At 41.6% G+C, this 21,740-nt stretch overlaps 1 protein-coding gene across 1 annotated transcript; it reads right to left on the bottom strand.

Annotated features, from left to right (window-relative positions):
- Positions 1–505: 505 nt before the first annotated feature.
- Positions 506–20,989, bottom strand: LOC117038796 (cytosolic phospholipase A2 delta-like). Its single transcript, XM_033142332.1, has 19 exons — positions 20,932–20,989; positions 19,890–20,026; positions 19,600–19,731; positions 18,454–18,494; positions 16,503–16,545; positions 16,227–16,290; positions 14,148–14,284; positions 12,855–12,968; positions 12,033–12,070; positions 10,015–10,150; positions 9,082–9,218; positions 8,537–8,759; positions 6,821–6,938; positions 5,142–5,279; positions 4,235–4,342; positions 2,987–3,178; positions 1,759–1,925; positions 1,271–1,457; positions 506–1,116 (listed from the first exon to the last, which is right to left on the bottom strand). Exons 1-19 carry the CDS (start codon positions 20,987–20,989, stop codon positions 884–886), a joined length of 2,403 nt encoding a protein of 800 aa, XP_032998223.1. The 3' UTR covers positions 506–883.
- Positions 20,990–21,740: the final 751 nt, after the last annotated feature.

Below are 21,740 nucleotides of genomic sequence, written 5' to 3' on the forward strand. Positions count from 1 at the left end.
TTCTCCTTGCTAAGGTGCCATTCCTGATAAGGGACCCACAACTTACAACTTCTGCAAGTAGAATCCTGCACTCAGGGGCATATCACATCATTAACAACCCATGTCGTTTGGCCCTCAGATCATATATTCTGCTTTGTATGTGACAACAGCAAATATTCCTTTAAAGAGGCAGGCTTCCCACTGTCAAGTTTTGCTTGGCTTCAAGGAGTGTGGCTGCCACACCCAGAAATTGGTCCTAAGTTACCAGTGCAAGGCTAGAGTGTGGGTTGTTGTTTTCTAAAGGACACGTTTGAACTATCACACTTGAAATTTCCCCTCAAGTCAAAGCTCATGTCACATATAGCTTATGACAACAATCATCATTACTCAATTTATTAAGCAAAGAAGTAACCCCAAGTTCTGACACTGGGTATCTGACCCTACAATATTCCTGATTTTGGCATTTGCTGGTATCTTTTATCCTGGTCTCTCTTCTCCCATCCCTTTCAAATGTCATCCCCTGATGTTGTGGGACTAAGACTCCCATCGTCCTTTGCTTTAGTCCTGCTGGCTGTGGCTGGTGGGTGTCAGTCTACATCTCGAGGTCCACAGCCTCCATATACCTGATTTAAGTGCTTGAAGGACAAGTAAAGATAAGAAGCAAGGCATCGCCATTTTGAGATTTCTTACAGTGAAAGTCCTAAGGATGTTAGCTCAGAAGTGAGGCCTTCTGAGTTTAATATGACTTGCTCTCTCTAATAAATGTGTACAGGATAGTAACCTCCATCTGTTTGGGGGTTGAACTCCATTGACCTGCCAATCATCCTCCTCTGCAAAGCAAAAGGCTTGATGATCTACTAGGAGGAGGAAGCCATACATTGCTGGTAAAAGCAGGCAAGGGATCCTAAGAAGAGTCACATGGCTGGGCACATTTCCGGCCACATTTTTTCCATTCTATGGCCATGGAGAGAGCCTGAAGAATGAAGTCTCTGCTATTCTGGATGTTATAGTCAGTCAGTTTCAGGAGTTTGTCAAAGTCTTTCTTAGTGTATGTAAAGTTCATCAGCTGGTATGGTGAGCAATAGCCAGATAGAGGGACTATGCCTTCTGCCATCTCGGTTTGCCTACGTTCCACACCTGAAGATAAAACAAACAAACAAATATGCCCCCCGGTTAAATCATTTAGGAGACCTGGGAACATGTTCAGACCTCATTCAATCGTTTGCTCATCCCTCCCCTTGCCCTTGTTTTGTTTTGAGACAAAATATTGCACGTTGGAAATGAAATGTACCTGGTTCTTTAAATTTCTGGAATGTATCATTCACAAGCGGGAAATGAAGCACAATGGGGGATTTGTTATTCTCCTCGTCCACAAATAGGTAACATTCTCTGGGATTTTTCTTGTCTTCCTCACTCAATGAAATCCTGGGAAAAGGAATTCCCTGCTCCAAGCAGTATTGGCTGGTTTGTTCTATAGACTATAGCACAAGAAATTAGGGTAACTTTAGAGGCTGTCCTTTAAATCAACAGGCATTAAATTATGTAGCCATAATTAGGGCTGGGGGAGGATTTCCATTCACTCCACCATTTGGAGCTAAGCTCTCCAGTCCGCATTCCAATGGATCATGGATCATGCTCAGATCATAATGTAGACATATGGATTCGACCACATGTCTATGAACCTTTCTGAGTATGGGGCAACCATCTTTTTTTTCTGTACAATGTCCTCTTTCCTCCACTGTGAGCAAACTGTTTGCAGAAGAATACCTTAACACTGACCTGGAAAGGGTTGTCCAGAGAGTAATCAAATGATAAGATGACATCTACTTTCCGCTCCTTTCTCAAGAGCGGGGGACAGCTAGTATTGATGAAATATGCAGCATCGACCAGGCAGATACCTTCTTCTGAAGGTGTCAGTTGATTAGGAAACTGGTCCAGCCGGCTGTCTGAAATGCAAATTATACAATAAAAATAAATCTAGTAATCTAATCTGATTTTTATCATTCATTTTCTTTCACAAAATGTTTCAGATGTGGGACCCAAACCAATGGCTTCAAGTTACAAGAAAGGAGATTCCAATTAAACATCAGGAATAACTTTCTAACAGTAAGAACTGTTCGACTGTAGAATGGACTCCCTCAGAAGGTGGTAGACTCTTCTTCATTGGAGGTTTATAAGCAGAGGTTTGATGGCCATCTGTCATGGGACTGAACTAAATGACCCTTAGGGTTCCTTACAACTCTACAGTTCCATGATTCTATAGTTCTATTTGAAGCCAGTCCTCTGCCTATGCCTGGAACTTTGAAGAAGTCAGTCTATGCCTCCAAACACCATTCAGAATTCAGGGCTCTGCCACACATTACATGGCAGCACACTTGTGTATATCAGAACGTACATTCATGTTGGTGTTCCAGCCAATCCCATCTCCCTGATAACGTTTGCTGTCTGGACACATATGTTGGTGAACACACTTTTCTCACGTTCACATTTTAAATATTTAGGTATATATTCAGAACATTGCATGTATCCATTTACAAAGAAGGAAAGTGTATAAAATGAAATGTGTTCTTGAAACAGCACTCCAGATCTAAAGAAAGAAAGATAACTTGGCGAGGGAGAGACAGTGATAAATGAGCCTCTGTTCAATATTTGCATATGTTTACAAGTAAAATCAAAGTCACTATGTTCACAATAAACCCACATTTTCACCTATTGTCCAGTATCCCAGGCCCAGTTATGGGAAGATATAAATTTGTCGGTTGTAAAGAGGAATTTAATAGCTAGTGTGTCAGAAATGTCCTTTCAGATGAAGGGTGGGATAGCAATTTTATTAACTTAGTAAATAAATTATCAGCACTAAAAAGCCCTAGGGTATGATTATTATTTTTTGGGTGGGGTTGTTTTCCTTTACTGTATTTTTTGTAACTAGAACTGTAATCCTAATCCTTTAGTTTGGAGAAAGCCCCACTGAATTCAATAGGTCATACTTCTAAGTAGATATAGTTACCTTTCCATGTAGAGAACTGACTCTCCTGGTAATAGTCTTTATGCATATGGAAACCATTGAGGAAGTTATGGATGTGATGGTGCAATGGACGATCAGTTAAAATATTTCTTATAATCTGAAAGAGCTTCCCATCAGGACACATCCAAGAGGTCCCCAAGTAAGTAGAGCTTTCTGGTGGAATATGATTTCTCTCTGCATAAGGGAAAGGAAGAGAAGGGGATTTGGGGGCGGGGGGAGCAGTCCGTGTTGCTACTTTATGCCACTATTGAGTTACAGCAAATGAATGTCTATGAAAAGGCTTGTTCATAAATCATATATTTGTCTTCCTCTGCACAATTTAAAGTAGATGTATGGCATTATTTATGAATAATGACACACTGTCAAATACATATGCCTGGAACAGATACAGGTAACCCCATTTAGATACCAAAAAAGTGGGACATTCCCTTAACGTTCATTTAACAGGGATTTTTAATCTACATTTGCTAACACCTAGATATCACTCACTTTTCGTGAAAGCAACAAATAATATTGTGGCACCTTGAAAACTAACCAATTTCTTTTGGTAAAAAATAAACAAATTCTTTCCAGTAGCACCTTAGAGACCAACTAAGTTTGTTCTTGGTATGAGCCTTTGTGTGCATGCACACTTCTTCAGATACACTGAAACAGAAGTCACCAGACCCTTATATATAGTGAGGGAGTGGGGAGGGGTATTACTCAGAAGGGTGGTGGGAATGGGTGATTGGCTGATAGGTGCAGAAAACCTGTTAACGACTGCAATTGGTCTTACAGGAAAAAGCAAGGGGTGAGGTGGCTAAAGATAGCTTTGTCATGTATAATGAGATAAGAATCCAGTGTCTTTGTTCAGACCAGGTCTCTCCATGGTTTCAAGTTTGGTAATTAGTTGCAATTCAGCAACTAATTTGTTATGGTGTAAGCTTTCATGGACCATTTCATAACTTTCCACAGGTGGCCTTCCACACCACCCCAGCATGTGTGTTCATGCAAGTGTGTGCACACGCCCAAATACGTGCTTTCTTATCTCTTTGCCACAGTACTTTGTGTTAGGGTAGAGAATAGCACTGTGCTGCCTTAGATCTCTTCCAGTTTCTGAACTGCACACTGGCCATCACTGTGTTCATGTGAATGGAGGCAAACCATCTAGGCTACTTCTGCAGGGGTTATTTACGAGAATATGTGTGCTGTTATGTACACATTATTTTAAGCTAACAACAAAATTCCTACCAATGTTTCTTATTTTGCTTCTGATAAGTTTCTGCCAAGATTCATCTGTACTGCTCAGCTTATTCCAGACATCAAGCAGATTCACAGCAAGAATATTGCTCCACAACGCTGTAAAGCCAAGCATATTTAGGGAAAGATCAGTTCCTCTTTGCATAATCCATCCTTTCTCATTCAGCTGTTCATCATTAATCAGGACTTCAATAGTAATTGATTACTCCTCCTACCTTATTTACGTCTTTTGAAATATTAGGGCTTCACATGCTACTAGATAATGGTTGTACTAATTACTCATAAACACACATTTGTTTATTCATATGTATTGCAACAGAAAAGCATTTCATATTTATGTTGAATGTTACAGTTTAAGGTTCATTACTGTTCCACAGAAATATCTCTTTTAAAGAAAGAAGGAAATGAACTGACCTAGTTTTGCAGCTGTGGGGCAGTACAGCAGGTGGTGTTAAGTTTTAAGGCGTATCAGCAATCAGACATAGTATATAAGGAGGTCTGCGTACCTCTCTCAGTACCCTAGGTGGTGGGTCACTGGATGGGTCATGTTTCTGTAATGTTCTTATAGCTAATGTAATTTCTGTTATTTTTCCTTTAATTAAATCAACTCCTAGTTATGCTTTACAGTCTCCTCAACCTTTTGTTGCGCAGTTGCTCAGCTTAAATATGCCAACAATTTAAAGTGAGGTGGCCTCCTCAGGCAGCTGATGTTGAGTGTGATAGAATTGCAGCATCAGGCTCAAAATTGTCTTGGGCTAGCCTACACCTCAAAATAATTTCCCAGAAATTCTGGTAGTTAACCTACAAATCTGGTTGACGATTTTAGTAATTGCAAATCTAGTGCAAAACAGCTTTCAAGAGAGTAACATGCCACTTTATAGGAATTTAATACAATTACCTTCTAAATAACAGATCCGGGACTCTAGGTTTTTCTTCATTAGCCGCCCCATGAAGAATTCACTTCCAAAATCTTCTGAATGGATGAATGCACCGTATTTCAGAAAACCAACTTCATAGGGGGAGAATTCACACCATTCTGTGTACAGACAATCAACAAGCATACTTGCTATCTTACTGCTGATGGAAGCATGGTAACATAATAATTCTGCATCTAAAACCACCTATGAGAATATACAAATTTGTGTATGCATTGTGTTTGTCATTCTACCTTTCCTCCAAGGAGCATGGAGGGGGAAATGCATTGTGTAATATTGATAAATGATCTGTGGGATGCAATTATTTCCGTATCTCATTCATTTTCACAAGAAACGGCAAGTGAGGTCACTGTTACTTTCATTTTATTGATGGAGAAGTGAAGCTGAAAGAGGAGAGTTACTTCACCAAAGCCATCAAACAAGCACATGGCTCAATGGTCCAAGATCATCATTCAGCCCGGACACTGAGGTCCAGCTCCAAGGGCCTTCTGGTGGTTCCCTAACTGCGAGAAGTGAGGTCACAGGGAACCAGGCAGAGGGCCTTCTTGGTGGTGGCACCCGCCCTGTGGAACGCCCTCCCATCAGATGTCAAGGAAATAAACAACTATGTGGCTTTTAGAAGACATCTGAAGGCAGCCCTGTTTAGGGAAGTTTTTAATGTCTGATGTTTTACAATTTTTAATACAGTGGCAACCCATGTTACGCACGCAATCTGTTCCGGATCGTGCTACGTAACACGGGTGTGCGTAACATGAACGCCCCCCAAAAAACCGGAAAAACCGGGAGTAGCGCGATTTGAGTGCTTCTGCGCATGCGTGAAATGCGCAGACGCGTTCTGCGCATCCAGGGGTCGCACACGCTTCGGAAACGCTTCTGGGTTGCGGGCGTTCTTAACTTGAACATCCGCAACCCGGGGTGTGCTCAACCCGGGGTTCCACTGTATGTGCAGGAAGCTGCCCAGAGTGGCTGGGCAGCTTACAGCACATACAAAATTAATTATCATCACCATCATCTAAATGAGTCATTTATACCTATGTAAAGAAACTGCACTAACAGCCCAATTTATTTGCTGTGCTTACAACAATCAAATTACTGTGCAGTTTTAAAGTGATCATTTCATATTTGAAGCAATGAAACCTACAATGAATCTCCAGTTCTGCACACATACTTACTCACACTTGGGATGCTTCCAGGCTGGTTTTTTGTAGCATCTACATGATGGTGTTGGCATCAAAATGCCAGCAAATATTCCCCACCCCCTGCAATTTAATCTGGATTTTCCCTTCCTGGGGAAGAGAAAAGCAACAGCAACAACCTGTTGCCATTAAGCTATTTGCAATAACTCAGGGACCCATTACCAATATTAAGCCACTGTCTATAAGCTCCTTTAGTTTCCTTGAGCAGGCCCCAAACCTGGCACATACATGCTAATCTTTGTTTCAGTTACTGTAATATAGACCTGTATAATTAATATGCAAGGTAAATTACCTACAGATCAAATAACCCCTAAGGATGTTCTGAAATTTCCCTTCTGGCACATTATTGCACATAGTAATGCTTACACAGGAGAATAGGCTAAGAAAAATTGCTGACATTTGCACTTGCCGTTTATCCACTGCAATTACAATTTTATATGAATTACCTTTGAAATCAAAAGTAGAAATATGGTTTTCTTTCACATTGAGGGCTAAATAGAGGGGTAGGGGATTTTGCCCTTGATTCACAGCCTGTTGCTGATCAGATAGTTTAAAATCATTCACCTAATAAGGAGGAAAAACAGAAAGCAAGAAAAGGACTTAGAGCTCAGAAGAGTGTGCCACATACTGCAACAAATCAGATACAGTTTTGCAAAACAAATCTCTGAAAACTACGTGAATATACTCTTAAGTGCTTCATATTTGCACTTTTGTTACCTTTACAGGTAAAGGACCCCTGACAGTTAAGTCCAGTCACAAACAACTCTGGGGTTGTGGCACTCATCTCGCTTTACTGGCCGAGGGAGCTAATGTGTGTCCGCAGACAGTTTTTCTGGGCCATGTGGCCAGCATGACTAAGCCGCTTCTGGCGAACCAGAGAAGCGCACGGAAACGCCGTTTACCTTCCCGCCGGAGTGGTACCTATTTATCTACTTGCATATTGACATGCTTTTGAACTGCTAGGTTGGCTGGAGCAGGGACCGAGCAACAGGAGCTCATCCCGTTGCGGGGATTCGAACCGCCGACCATCCGATCGGCAAGCCCTCAGCGGTTTACACCAAAGAGCCACCCGCATCCCTTTTGTTACCCTTACAATATCACTAGTTTAATGTAATCAGTTATAAACTGTATGAATGAGATGGATGAGTGAATATGTGGAATAAAGGGGGTCCTGCAAAATTTCCAAAGAATGAAACTAGGCTGCTGACGGCTCTTTCAAAAAAACCAGGACTTCATCAGATTAAAGATCAATGCTTTCTGTGCTTTCCTCTTTCAGTTCTGGATTGTTTTCAATATAAATAATATTGGTTGATATGTGCTTTTTTAGTTACTGATATAGCCTATTTTGCAGCGATTTTTAAAATGTTATAATGCTAGTTTTATCAAAATGGATTGTTTCTTTGGATTATTATATTGTGCTTTGAAATCAATTGTTTTTAGGCTGCTCATTGTACTGATATGTATTTTTTTGTTGTTATCCATGTAAGGTCACTCATATTTTTCTTTACTGTCTACACAACTGAAAGCCTTAAGTGAATGATTAATTGAATATACATGCCAGCAGGGGCGAACGAAGGTGTCGTGACACCTGGGGCGGGGTGTCACTACGTAGGGCGCATGTGCGGCATCGCTACATACGACGCATGTGCTGTACATAGCGGTTTGTCAGCGGCACCACTCCAACTCCGTATGGATGATGCCAGGATCCTTTGCTCGTGGCTGCAGCCGCGGAGGATCTTCTGTTCGTGGCTATAGCGACAACGGAGGGATCCCACCACTGTTCATACGGTGCTGGAGCGGCAGCAGCAAACCGCTATGTACAGTGCATTGCGGCGGTGCTACATACAGCGCATGCGTGCAACGCCGCACATGCGCTGTACATAGCAGTTTGCTGCCAGCGCCGGGATCTTCTGCTCGTGGCTGCAGTAACGAACAAAGGATCCACCACATGTGGCTGCGGAGGTGCGGTGGCTGCTCGTGCCACCTTGTCACCCTCACGGATGTGGAACATGGGCGCACCGCCTCCCAGCCCCGTTGCCACGCCACTGCATGCCAGAGAGATGAAACAACCAACAGAGGCTTGGGGAGATAATTGGCTCTCCATTAATCATTTCTGTATTTGGACACTGATCATTAGGAGAGGCCTAAAGCTGTTTACATACCCCATCGTGCAAGATATTCTCCAGAGCTACGGCCCACAGGTCATTAAAAGAAGTAGAGATGCCCTCTTTGGCCCTCTGTCTCAGCTCCTCTTGATAGTAAATCAGATTCTCCAGAGAAAAGGTGCTTATCTTATTCTTTCCCATATGCTTCTTGGCTTCAAGGATTGGCCTCTCCAGATCCTTTTGGGACCAATTAGAATCTTCATACAAATTTGACATGGTCCTAAAGAAACAGTTGTAATAAAATAATCAGGATAAATACATGGACAATAAAACACACACGTAAAGAAGCGACTTTGGTTTTCCTGAGGAAGGACAGGCGAGATGAGCCATGCTTCAGTTTTCCACTCTTGCACACTGATTTCTGAAGCGGCACATCTCAAGCGCAACCGTAAGTCCCAGGACTGTCTCTTCATTGCTGGTATAGCTTGGCTCAGGGAAAGCGGATTGTATACAAATAATCTATGCACTTCTTAATACCTTTCCTTGGTTTCAGCTACAGAGTTCCACAACCCCCTCCCCCAGTTTCATGCTGACAGTCTCACCAAGTCGAGCCCGAGGTACCGCTGATATATGTTATGCAGTCCAGAATGCCAAGCTTCTTAAGTCCTGAAAGCTGCCCATAAAGAGACGTCATTGCTCTGCATCCACCTCCTGTGGCCATGACTGCAACTACTGGCACCTGTTTAAAATACACAGACGTATACATATTTATATTAATATCTGACCTGTACATTAGCACACAATTTAACAATATCCTCTGGGTAGTTCACAGATTTAAAATATGAGTACTAGCATTTTCGAAGGGCATAATATCAGCTAGGATAACTATTCTCTGTAAGGCTAATGACAACGATACAAGTAGCCGTTCTGCCACAGAGCAGCACACCATTCAGCAGTTGTGCAGTTAATAATAATATTAATAATAATTTATTATTTATACCCCACCCATCTGGCTGGGTTTCCCCAGACACTCTACACGGCTCCCAACAGAAAATAAAACATCAAACATAAAAAAAACTTCCCTAAACAGGACTGCCTTCAGATGTCTTCTAAAAGTAAGATAGTTGTTTATTTCATTGACATCTGATAGGAGGGCGTTCCACAGGGCGGGTGCCATCACCAAGAAGGCCCTCTGCCTGGCATGTGCCAACCATACCAGATATCAGTTGCTTTGCTAACACCGTTGCCTCCCAAAACATTTTTTATTCATTTAATAAATGCACCACTTAATTGTGAAACCTCCAAGGTTTATGTAAACTAAATAAAATACATTAAAAATATCAGTCAAATACAACATTGAAAACAAGGTGAGCTAAGAACAATTCCAAGTATGAAGTTCAAACTTCCCACAACTTGCACGTTACACCAGTAGAAAATGAAAGGCGTCTTTTTTTTTTAAGGGATATGTCAAATTTAAATTGATGTCTTCCTTTTAAAATATGCATTCTTTTCCTTCAGTTCCAGATCCAGCATACCTCATGATCCAACAAATCCTCTTCTAGCTGGAGGACACTTTTAAGACCAGCTGCAACCACTTTCTTCCGTTTATGTAGAAAAGTCTTTTCCTCTCCACATAGGTCAAACCTCAAACGCACATCAAGGTGTTCTGAGCTGAAACAACATTAAGGACATAGAAGGGGAAGCAAACAGTAGTACATCATCCACTAACTACAGGATCAACATTCCACATTTAGAGACAGCCTGTTCCTCTAAATCAGGGGTGGGGAATCTGAGGTGCTCCATATATTGTGGAGCTCTCATCATCCCTTGCTGCTTGTGACTGACGGGAGTTGGTATCCAATACCATCTGAAGGGGCTACAGGTTTCCTCATCCTTGCTCTAAATCATGTGTAGGAAACCTAAGGCCCGTGGGCCGGATGCGGCCCAATCGCCTTCTCAATCCGGCACTCGGACGGTCCCAGAATCTACATGAGTAGAATGTGTACTTTTATTTAAAATGCATCTCTGGGTTATTTGTGGGGCCTGCCTGGTGTTTTTACATGAGTAGAATGTGTGCTTTTATTTAAAATGCATCTCTGGGTTATTTGTGGGGCATAGGAATTTGTGGACCAGCCCCCTGCTGAAAAAGCTTGCTGACCCCTGCTCTAATTAATGTGCCTGAACCAGCATTCCCCATTCTCCACGATTGGATTACAACTCTCGTCAGTGAAGCCAGCATGGAAAATAGTTTGGGATGATGGAAGTTTGCAGTCGACTCACATCTTGCGCGCGTTTAAACTTGCCTAATTTCAGCTTTATGCAGTCAGCTGAAATCACACAAATTAAATGCACAGAAGGCAGAGAGCTTAAAGATTCTTTTGGCATGGGGTTTCGCAAGACAAAAATAGCTTTTTAGGTCTCTGCTTTGGGCTTGGGGAGGTTCTCACAAGAGCCTCATAGAGCCTTCAAAGCTCTCTGCCTTGCTTGGCACACAAGACCTGTTTGGCATGCTGGCTCCAGAAGGTAAGGATGGTCACATTGGGGTGTTCCAAGTAGATACGTGATTTCGGTTCTGTGCATCCTCAGTAACCCCCATGCAAGTTGCAAGTCAACTGCGAGGGCACCAGACTGGCAAAGTCCAACCTAAACTATTAAAAGGCATTCATATCCAATCCAAATTTCTCCCCCATCCCAGATACTTAAGGTGAATATAAAATGACTGCAGCTAGAGAGAGAGAGAATTACTGTCATTACTCTGGGCCCAGCTACATTTGTCAAGAAAAAGCATTTTATATGCATTATAACACTGTGACACCAGATGGCGCTGTGTAGTTCTGTCTTTTGCCAATGTGATTTCCCACATTGAGGTTTACAACATGTTTTCCCAAAATGCTTTTTTGATGTGTCTAAATCCAGCCCTAAACTCCTGACAGCAACTGCAATTTCCTGTCTACACATGCGCTCACACACACACACACACACACACACACACATAACCATACCCCATTGAAAACACTGGATGGGAGAAAAGAATAGGGGACTTTGCACTTGGGCACACAATGCATGGCTTGAATCAAGAATCTTTTCTTTAAGAAGGAAAAAAAACAACACACGTGTTAATTAGCTGACCAAAGCCAGAATGTGGGTTGTCCCCAATATTGCCATGTTAATCTTGGTTTCAAGTAATCATCATTCTTTCTTCTTTTCTTCTCTGATCTCAGACCCTTATGTTCCATCCCATGTACATCCCATCCCATGTGTATATATGCTTGCCAGTTAAAGAATACATGACACATCAGATGAAGTGGATTGTACCTCCTCAAAGTTTATGTCATAATAAAACTTTTAGTCTTTAAGGTGCCAGAAGACTTCTTGTTTTAATTACAACAGACTGTCAACATGCCTATCCTTCTGGAGACTGACATCGAACTCCTCTAGCTAACCCAAACAGTTGCAAAGATGAAAATACAGAAAAACAAGAAATAGACTGGATTGCCTTAAAAGTCTACTCGAGATTTTTGGGGGGAGGGGTGTCAGAAAAGTAATACATTACCAAGTCTGTGTATGCAATTTAACTTCCAAATTAGTATCCTGAAATGAAGAATTTAAATCAAACAATGTTTTAAGTCGCATGCATAATCCACAGAACTCAGCATTCTTAGATTCTATTCACATAATAATTACTTGCTGGAATATGCCACAAAATGCGGGGGGGGGGGGATCCTGGCAGTTTTTCTATGTGTTTCTGCTTTCTGTCACCAAGTGGAGCAAATCCTATGAAACTCTAACTCTGAAAAATAGTGCATTTTCTGTGACTGCATCTCTGCATCATAAAGTATAGGCACATTTATAAAAAATGAAACGCCTGTGAACTACAGAACATTTTTATTTCTCATGATATTCCTTGGTTTAAAATATACACACAAACTTATCCTAAGTATGCACAACAACAGAGGTTGTGCAAGTTGTGAGTTACATCCAGGCCTGTGATCGGTGGAAATTGGGCGGGCGATTGGCAGCTTATGCGGGTGATGGTACAGACAGGAGGCGGATTTTGCAACGCGTGCGGGTGAGCAATTTTTGGCATCCCCCCCAAAAAAAGCTCAACAACTTTGTGCCATCTCCCCCCATTTTCTTAAATTTGAATCCCCCCCAGATAGGGGGCGTCTTATACATGGGGGCGTCTTATACACAGAAAAGTACGGTGTTTTTCAGCTATCACATGCAGTTATGTGGAAGCACAAAGCCTTTCCAGATAGCTTGATATAGTTTGCATCATTAAAGTCCACTTTTCCAAAATCAGCCATTGAGTAAAAAGCTGGGACAGTTAATTGCCTTAAGTTTAGGAACCTTTTTCAAAGAGTGAAGTGCTTACCTCTGATGCAGTAAGAATTACTTTCACCTCCTGCCCCGCAGAAAGTGATTTCAGAGGCATAGTCAAGGATGCAGATGAATTCTGTTTGTCTTGCTCCCCATTACTTGAGCAATGCTAGATGGGGTGGGTGGGTAGAGTTATGTTGTTAAATAATCAGAAAATACTATGCTTAAAGATTATTTTGATTTTTCAAAAAATAATGTTACCAACTGTAGAATGGATTTAACACTTTTATGTCACTGCTGTTTTTGGTTTTGGGGAGTAATCGAGGGACAGTCTGGGTGTAAAAGCATACTCCTAAAAATATCTACTTGGAAGCAAGTCCCATTTAAATTTACTCTGAAGTCGGTGTCATTGGATTGCAGACGAGGAGTTTCAGGCCAGGGTTCCTGGAAGCCAGGCCCCGGTACCTGACCCTCTGTACCACCAGAATAGCATGTCTGCCAAAGACGTCATGGTCTGAATTATGTCTACACAGAGGTGCCAATGAAACAGCATTTCAAAACACAGCAGCTAATTCAATGTCTAGTCAGATGTAGTTTCAGATCCACGGCCTGCTTTTCAGTCTAAATAACTGAGAAGTGAGAAGATCCCATCAGACCAAGCTTCTGCTCAACACTGTTCCCCACACTCTGCCTCTCAGTCTGATCCTTTGCTAACTTGGACTACACCAGAGATAGCCAACACGGTGCCCTCCAGATTATACCACCTTCTGAAGATGCCCCATTCTTCCATTCAGAGTTCATTCCTTTCTGCCAATATATTCGCCTTTCTTGCCTATTCAGATCGTGTGCATGCAGAACACTAAAATAAAAAAGGGATTACTTTCACCTGCTTTCCAGAACAGCGGCTGCACTGGTCTGCAGCACAAAAGAAAAAGAAAAGGTATCACTCTACTATAGTTTCCCATTATGTTCAAATACAGGAAACTGTGGTTTGATCCACAGTTAGAGATAACAAAACAGAATCAAACTGTGTTTTCAGATTCTGGTTTTGTACAGCTACCCATAGTTTAGACAACCACTGTTTCCCATGTGAGGACACAATAGGAAACTATAGTTTGTTCAAAACTGCAAATGGAAACTTTTAACTTCCTCCCCTCAAGGTCTAAGGAGGAAGGAAGTGGATTGGTGCATGGGAATCTGAGGCTCCTTGTGGCACATTATTATAATAGAAACAGAAAAGCATGATTTCCCAGGTCAGTATTTTATAATACTCTGGGAAAGGGTACATTATTCTATCCCTATTGTATTTTTAGGTGAGATGCATTATTTCCAATGAAAGTATGGTCACCTGCAGGTGGGCGTTTAATTGTGGTTCCCAATGCATCGGATAGTGGAAATAAAAGCATTCTACCGATCCAGATTGCAAAACAGTTTTCCATGTATCTTCATATGATCCCTTCATTCTCAGTTCAAGGTCACCTTCTTCTACAAAGAGAAGCCCAAACAGATTACAATATCAACATGAGTCTAAAAAACCTCTATTACCTACAAACTGCCCTTTATAGCCACAGTGGTACCTTGGTTCCCAAACCCAAAAAACCCAGAAGTAAGTGTTCCGGTTTTCAAACATTTTTCAGAAGCCAATCTGGCTGTCGGCTATTGTTTCCAGGGCACCTGCACCAATCAGAAGTTGTGACTTGGTTTTCAAACATTTCGGAAGTCAAACGGACTTCAGGAATGGATTAAGTTTGATGCTTTTGTTTTTGCTATATATTTTGCATTTTTGTTTTTGAGGCTTTTTCAGTTAATTTGTTTTTGTGACAGTGTGGAACCCAGTTCAGCTACTGATTAATTGGTTGTGCGACTGTGAAAATAGATACAAGCCCCCCCATCCAAACAATAACTATCATCAGTGTTGAAGTTTTCAACTTCGTTGGACTGGTCATGTTGTGCGGATGCCTGATGATCATCTTGCAAAGCAACTACTCTATTCCGAACTTAGAAATGGAAAGCATAATGCCGGTGGTCAACAAAAGTGGTTTAAAGACTGTCTCAAGGCAAATCTTAAAAAATGTAGTATAAACACTGACAACTGGGAAACACACTGGCCTGCGAGTGCTCCAGTTGGAGAACAGCCTTTACCAAAGTTGTCATGGGCTTTGAAGACACTTGAATTCAGGACACAAGGGAGAAACGTGCTAAGAGGAAGGCACGCTTGGCAAATCTACACCGTGATCAGCTCCTGCCCGGAAACCAATGTCCCCACTGTGGAAGGATGTATGGGTCCAGAATTGACCTCCACAGTCACTTACGGACTCATTGTTAAAACAATGTTTATGGAAGACAATCTTACTCAACTACGAGTGATCGCCAAAGAAGAAACAAGAAGATCATCAGTGCAGGTAAGAAACAATTTTTTTATCATCTACAATTATGTCTTGTTTATTTTATAGTACAGTACATTGATTATTGCTTTTATTTTATGGATCAATGGTCTCATTAGACAGTAAAATTCATGTTAAATTGTTGTTTTAGGGGTTGTTTTTAAAAGTCTGGAATGGATTACCATATTTTTCCATGTCTAAGACACTCCCATGTATAAGACTCCAAATGTATAAGACTCCCATGTATAAGACTATTTGGGGGGGACTCCAAATTAAGAAAACACCCCTCAGCACTACCTGTGTATAAGACAAGCCCCAATTTTAAACCTAGTTTTTTGGTTTAAAAAACAAAAAACAAAAAACCCTAGTCTTATACATGGAAAAATGCGGTAATCCTTTTTGCATTACTTTCTATGAGAAAGCGCGCCTTGATTTTGGAACGCTTTGGTTTTGGAACAGAATTCTGGAACGGATTAAGTTTGAGAACCAAGGTACCACTGTACTATCTGGATTTAATAAGAATGTCCCCCTGCCCCCCCAAAATCCAGCACCTAACATTTGCTTAACAGCTAGAAGGATACACCACCCAAAATATTTGCACCAGTAAAATGACTGCTGTTCCAAACAGCAGTTTAATAACCTGTTGGCATTTATTTCTAATTTAAACACTAGCGATAACTTCAAATTTTGCCAAGAGCTAGTTAATCAACAAGCTAGATATGCTATAAAGGAGTGTTAACAATCTCAGTATCCTTCAGTCCATTCTGGACTTTGCAAGTAATCATCCATAATATGCCACCTTATTTTCTGCTTTAACTTGACATTGCAACATGAAGAACATTTAAGCTGCTTATTTGCATTTCATCCTGATCTTATTATCCAATATGGAACAGAATCAAAGGCTGTTGCTTAACAAAACAGCAGCAGCAGCAGCAGCAAGATAGAGAAAGAAAAATATTTATATCTGCATCAATTTCCTTGATTCCCAGAAAAGAGAAAGTTAATTGTTGTTGAGGTGGGGTGGGATCTCTACCTGGAATTACCTTTAAAATACTTTGCACTTTTCTCCTTGGAAACACAAACATTCAAACAAGAAACTGGACGGGCCTGTGAAAAATGAACAATAATCCAAGTAATGAAGATACAATTTATTGAAATGGTCAAGCGTTCAAGAAGAGCTGCCTCTAAAGGCAGTTCTTTAACATTTGTCTCCACCCCACAGCCTTTAGTTGTTTTTGTGTATATTAAATTATAATTCACCTAAAACTACATTTCAGAAACAATGAAAGGATGCACAAAATCAAAAGGATAAATATTACCACTATGATGTTGTTTGTGACGAGATTCTCAAGACGATCCGGACTAGAAATGGGAGAAATGCAAGTTTTAAAAATAGTTGCACTGAATACATCTTTCTTAGCAACCAATCTTGCCTTACAAATTTAGTGAACTGAGGCCTGGCAAAGCAGGATTACAGGAAGGAGTGTGAGCCACAGGCAATACAGTGGTGCCTCGCAAGACGAAATTAATTCGTTCCACGAGTCCTGTCGTATAGCGGAAATTTCGTCTTGCGAAGCACGGTCGGAGGAAGCGCGGTTTTACGAGAGAGAAAAACCGCAAAACGTTTTCGTTTTGCGAGTCACGGCCATAGGGGAATTCGTCTTGCGAGTCACCCTTTCGTTAGTGAATGCCTTTCGTCTAGCGAGTTTTTTGTCTAGCGAGGCATTTGTCTAGCGAGGTACCACTGTAAAGAAAAGCTGACCCTCCAAATGTCCCTATTCTCCAGTGACAGTCCTGGGTTTACAGAAGCCATCCTGGTTTCTGATTTAATCCCAGAACTTCCCACTTTTCCTTAGGATGTCCCAATTTTCAGCGGAGAAATGTTGGAGAGTATAGTAGGACGTCCCTATTCCATCGAAAAAGTGTTGGAGGGTATGGAACAGGACATCCCCAGGGCTTTTTTTTTTCAACTGGAACTCCAGCACCTCTTAGGTGGGTACCATTGCCATTATAAGAGAACGGGGAGCCATTCATGGTGAGTTCTGGCATCTCTTTTTCTAGGAAAGTGGCACTGGGTATCCCTATTTTCAACGGAGAAATGTTGCAGGGCATGCAAAAGGAATCCCACCCTCACTCACATCCAGTCTAGACAACAACAAACTCTAGACACCAGCTAAAGCACTTGCTCAGAGCAAGCCAATACGCCCTAACTTTCAGTAAGCGTGTTTAGGAGACTGCAGCCTGAAGTTCCTTCAACTTCAGTTAGGAGAGAATATCCACGTGATTCATTTTAGCACTCAAAAGTGCCTAATGGTAATCAAATTGGGCCTGCTACAGATGTACACATTAATTTGTTCTGTGTGTATCGCTGTCCTTTGCTGGATATAATCAAATTTTACTTTGCTTTTCTATTTGTGCAAGACATCCCTGATTCTATGATCCCTACATGTTTTAATAATCACTCACTATATGCTTTTACGGAAAAGTTACAAAAATCCTTCCATTGGAACTATTGCTTTATAAAAATGGACAGTATTTAGGAACACTCCCACATTCCTTTCCAAAGGTAAATTGTGGTGTGATACATTATGGGTTCTTCAGGGGTTAAAGTATGAACAGGAAAGAGAGGTGGAGCTCAATAAAGGAGCAGCTATCTCCTGAGGGAAAGGTTAGATGATACTTCCCCAACAGCTTAAATGTACATTTAAAGCGATAACAATATAGAAAACAACAATTATAGAAAACAACCTTATCGCTCCAGTAGAAAAAATGGCAAGTGTGAAACAGCCCCTGAAATCTACCTGTAATGGTTTGAATTCCACATTATGGATCAGCAAACACCCTCCATCACATTTCATACGGCATGCTCCCAGAATGGAGGAAAGGCATAAAGCAGGCTTTATTTAATTAAATTAAGAAGAGCATGCTTGCTTCAGGAAGGCTAGAACTTTTGGTGAAAGGTAATTAACTGAAAAACAGAAGAAGCAACCGCATCAATTGTTTGATTTATTCTGCACAATTAAATTCATGCCCAGACAAGCTAAAGTCTATCATCTGGGAGCTTTCAGCATCCTGAATGCTCAAAGTGACAGCATATGTAATTAGTTGTGCTATCTTGATGACTCCTGCTCATTAAATTTGCAGCTTGTTATAAACAAAGACATCTATAAATGCACTAACTTAAACCCGTATTTAAAAAAACAAAAACAAAACCTGACACCACATTTTATAAAGAATCCACAATACTTCCCTATTATTACTACTACATACTTTTCCTTCATTATGAACTCTACATCCAGTTCTTCCTTACTCTGGAAAGAAAAAGATGGCTGGGATCAGCAACATAATAAAAATAAATCTGCTTAAAAAACAAAAAAAAAATGTAAAGAGATGCTATTCATATTAAATGAATACGAAAGGCAAGTGCAGCAAAACATTTCAGGATTTCAGCTATAAAACTATAAGACTTGAAGAAGAGTCCTGCTGGAACAGCCCTAAGTCCCACCTGTTCCTCCTTTCAGTCCTTATCCTGATAATCAGCAGAAAACAGCTGCTGATTGCCTTACCCTACAATAACTTGTCTTATTCCTTTTGGCCCTACAGGTTTTGCTGAATTCCAATTCAGTGCCAGACTCACACCTCCTTTAAAAGTTTTCTAAATTGGCAGCCATCACTATACCTTGGGCTAGTTATTCCACAGTTTTACTGTGTGAAGATCTACCGGTACTTCCGTCTGTCTGTCCTCCATTCGGTTTCATTGGATGATTACCGGTTCTAGTATTAAGGGGGGGGGGGGAATGTTCCTATTCGCCTTTTCTACACTGTGCATAACTTTATGCATTTTATCTCCCTGTTGTCCATTGTTCCCACAGCCCCAATGTTCAGCAAGCACCCAATGCCCACCAGGCATCTTCAATCCTCATTAGCCTGCTTTGGCAACCACCCAAACCCCCGCTTAAAGGGGGATTTTGGGGGGTACCTCTACAAACCTTATGGGTCCCTCCTGCTTGCTGACACCTTTTCCTCTTATGTGTGAACAGTGTCACTTCAGTTAAATAAAGGATCCACACAAAGCAAGTAAGTTTGTCAGTTACAGGTGGGCTAGAGATGCTTACCTGACCTCTCAGCAACACCTCTTATCAGGAGGTGGAGTGCAGCACAGTGCGAACACACTGACAGAGCCAATCCGATGCTCTTGCCAGAGCATTTGCACCACGTTGCTCTCCCTGCCACCTTGCCCCTCCTGATAAGCAGCAGCGACTCACCTCAGGAAGTCAGGAAAGCGTCATTCAGGGCTTCTTCAAACATGGCATATGATGTCAGAAAATATACTTACATAATCAAAATGTAAATCATAAATATTTCTCCTGCACTGAAATATAAAGCAAGATATGAGCAAAATAGTTCATTCTGTACCTCTGAATTCAGTATGAAGGTTGTGTGGAATCTCTCTCCAGGACTGACTTCAGCTACATCAAAAAGGACAGTAAAGAGAAGGTCGTCTGTGGTGAGCAGGTCTTCATCGTAAATCTTCAGTTCCAGGATGTTCTGAAAATTAAGGAAGCGCCTTTAAAAAAAATTCCGTGTTTGTGTTAAACGTTAGGACCTCAAATTTATCTGAACAAAAACTTGCCCGTCTTAAGCTATAAGAGAAATTCTAGAATGCAGATTCTCTGAGACTAATGCCATAAACGCCATTTCCTTACCTTCACTTGACTCTGTACTGTGAAATAGAAGGTTTCGTTCCACACAGGTGCACTTGAATTAAGGACTGTTTGAGTCCTTGCTTCCTCCTGCGAAGCTGTTGGCAGCCGCAGTGTTACATAGCAATCCGTTCCACTCACTAAAGCAGGGAGAAAAAATTGCTTAGTAAGAATCTAAAGCCAAGCACTAAAATCACAACGCTGATAATCTTTGTGACTCTGTTCTATTAAGTTTGGCACCTTTCAGATAAAGAGATTAGGAAGGTTTGGAGCTAGCATCTCCAGGGATAAGGAGCCAGTTTAGCCCCAGATACACCCCTTTATTTTTATTTTTTACCATATAAATGAACACCCTTAATAATTCACTTCTGTGGGGGAAAGTAAAGCCCTGCACTAGATGACACCTTTTAACAAAGGGAGGGAGAAATTGTCCATCATCCACACCCACTGACTGGCCTGACATGACATGACATGACATGACAGACATCTAGCATAGAAGGATGGAGGTAAACAACACATCTCTGTCGGCAAACCTCTCCATACCAACTACACATACCAAACTTATCAAAACACTAGGGGTGTTAGTCAACTAAGCGTTACTCAGAGTAGACCCACTGAAATCAGTTGTCATAATTTAGTCATGTTGGTTAATTTCAATGAGTCTACTCTGAGTAACACTTAGTTGACTACCACCCTCGGCATTTTGCTAATCACATATAAAGGGCTGCTCTATGTACGTGGCAGTACATAGAAGACTGTCTGTCTAGCCTAATATGACCTACTCTGACTGGCAGGAGCTTTTCAAACAAGCAGGAGTCTTTCCCATTACCTGCTACCTGATTCTTTTTTTAACTGGAAATTTCCAGGGATTGAACCTGGACAGTGGCGTAGCGAGGTGGGGGCGATGGGGGCGGTTCGCCCTGGGTTCTAGGGGAGGGGGGTGACACTCGGCACGCCCCCGCCCCGCCCAAGCCGAGCCCCGACGGCGGGCCACAAGCAAGCTGCGGAGCGAGGCCGCCCGGCGGCCCACCCAGGGCCCACCCACCAGCGCCGCTATGCAGCAGCGTGGCACACATGCGCTGTGCGTGGTACGCATGCCGCATGCGTCGCTGCATACGACGCCCAGTGCGTGTGTCGTGCGTTGTAAGCAGCTGCCCCGGGTGACCAAGCGGCTTCCTCCACCACTGAACCCGAACCTTTTGCATGGAAAACATGTGCTCTTCCCACTGAGCTATGGCTCCTCCCCACTGAAATGTGCCGTGATCCTGCTTTTCACATCAATGACCAGGACAGCTTCTGTGTAGAGTTTTACATGTAGACCAGTCTTCACTTACATATGATATTTATACCTAAAACCAGCTACCTCTGAGTCCTAAACTAATAAGGTGGTACTCTGTGTTGGGTAATATTTGGACAGGGATTATTTTTTTAAGCATCAGATGGCATGACTGTGAGATGTATCCAGGTATGTCCTATGCAGAGTAGACCTACTGAAATCAATGGTCATGACTAACACATGCTTATTGAATTCAGTGAGGCTGGATATAAACAGATATAAAAAATGCTATTTTAAAAAATGAAATAAAATATATATGCAATTTGTCATTGAGCTCTACAGAGCCATCTGGTGTCACAGTATTATAACACACTTATAATGTTAAAATTGCAGCTGTGTAACTGAGTCCTCAAGAGGAGTAGGGCTTAGTTAGATGCAAACCTATGTGTCCCACCAATTTTGTTCTCAGGCCAAAGAGTCTTTATACATATAAAAGGATAGGACTGTGGTTCTTTCAAAAACCTGCCAAAGCATTCCAGGTTTGCCAAACATTTTTGATCCCTAGTTAAAACCTGAAT

The sequence above is a fragment of the Lacerta agilis genome, chromosome 1 (assembly GCF_009819535.1).
Source record: "Lacerta agilis isolate rLacAgi1 chromosome 1, rLacAgi1.pri, whole genome shotgun sequence".
Lineage (NCBI taxonomy): Eukaryota > Metazoa > Chordata > Lepidosauria > Squamata > Lacertidae > Lacerta > Lacerta agilis.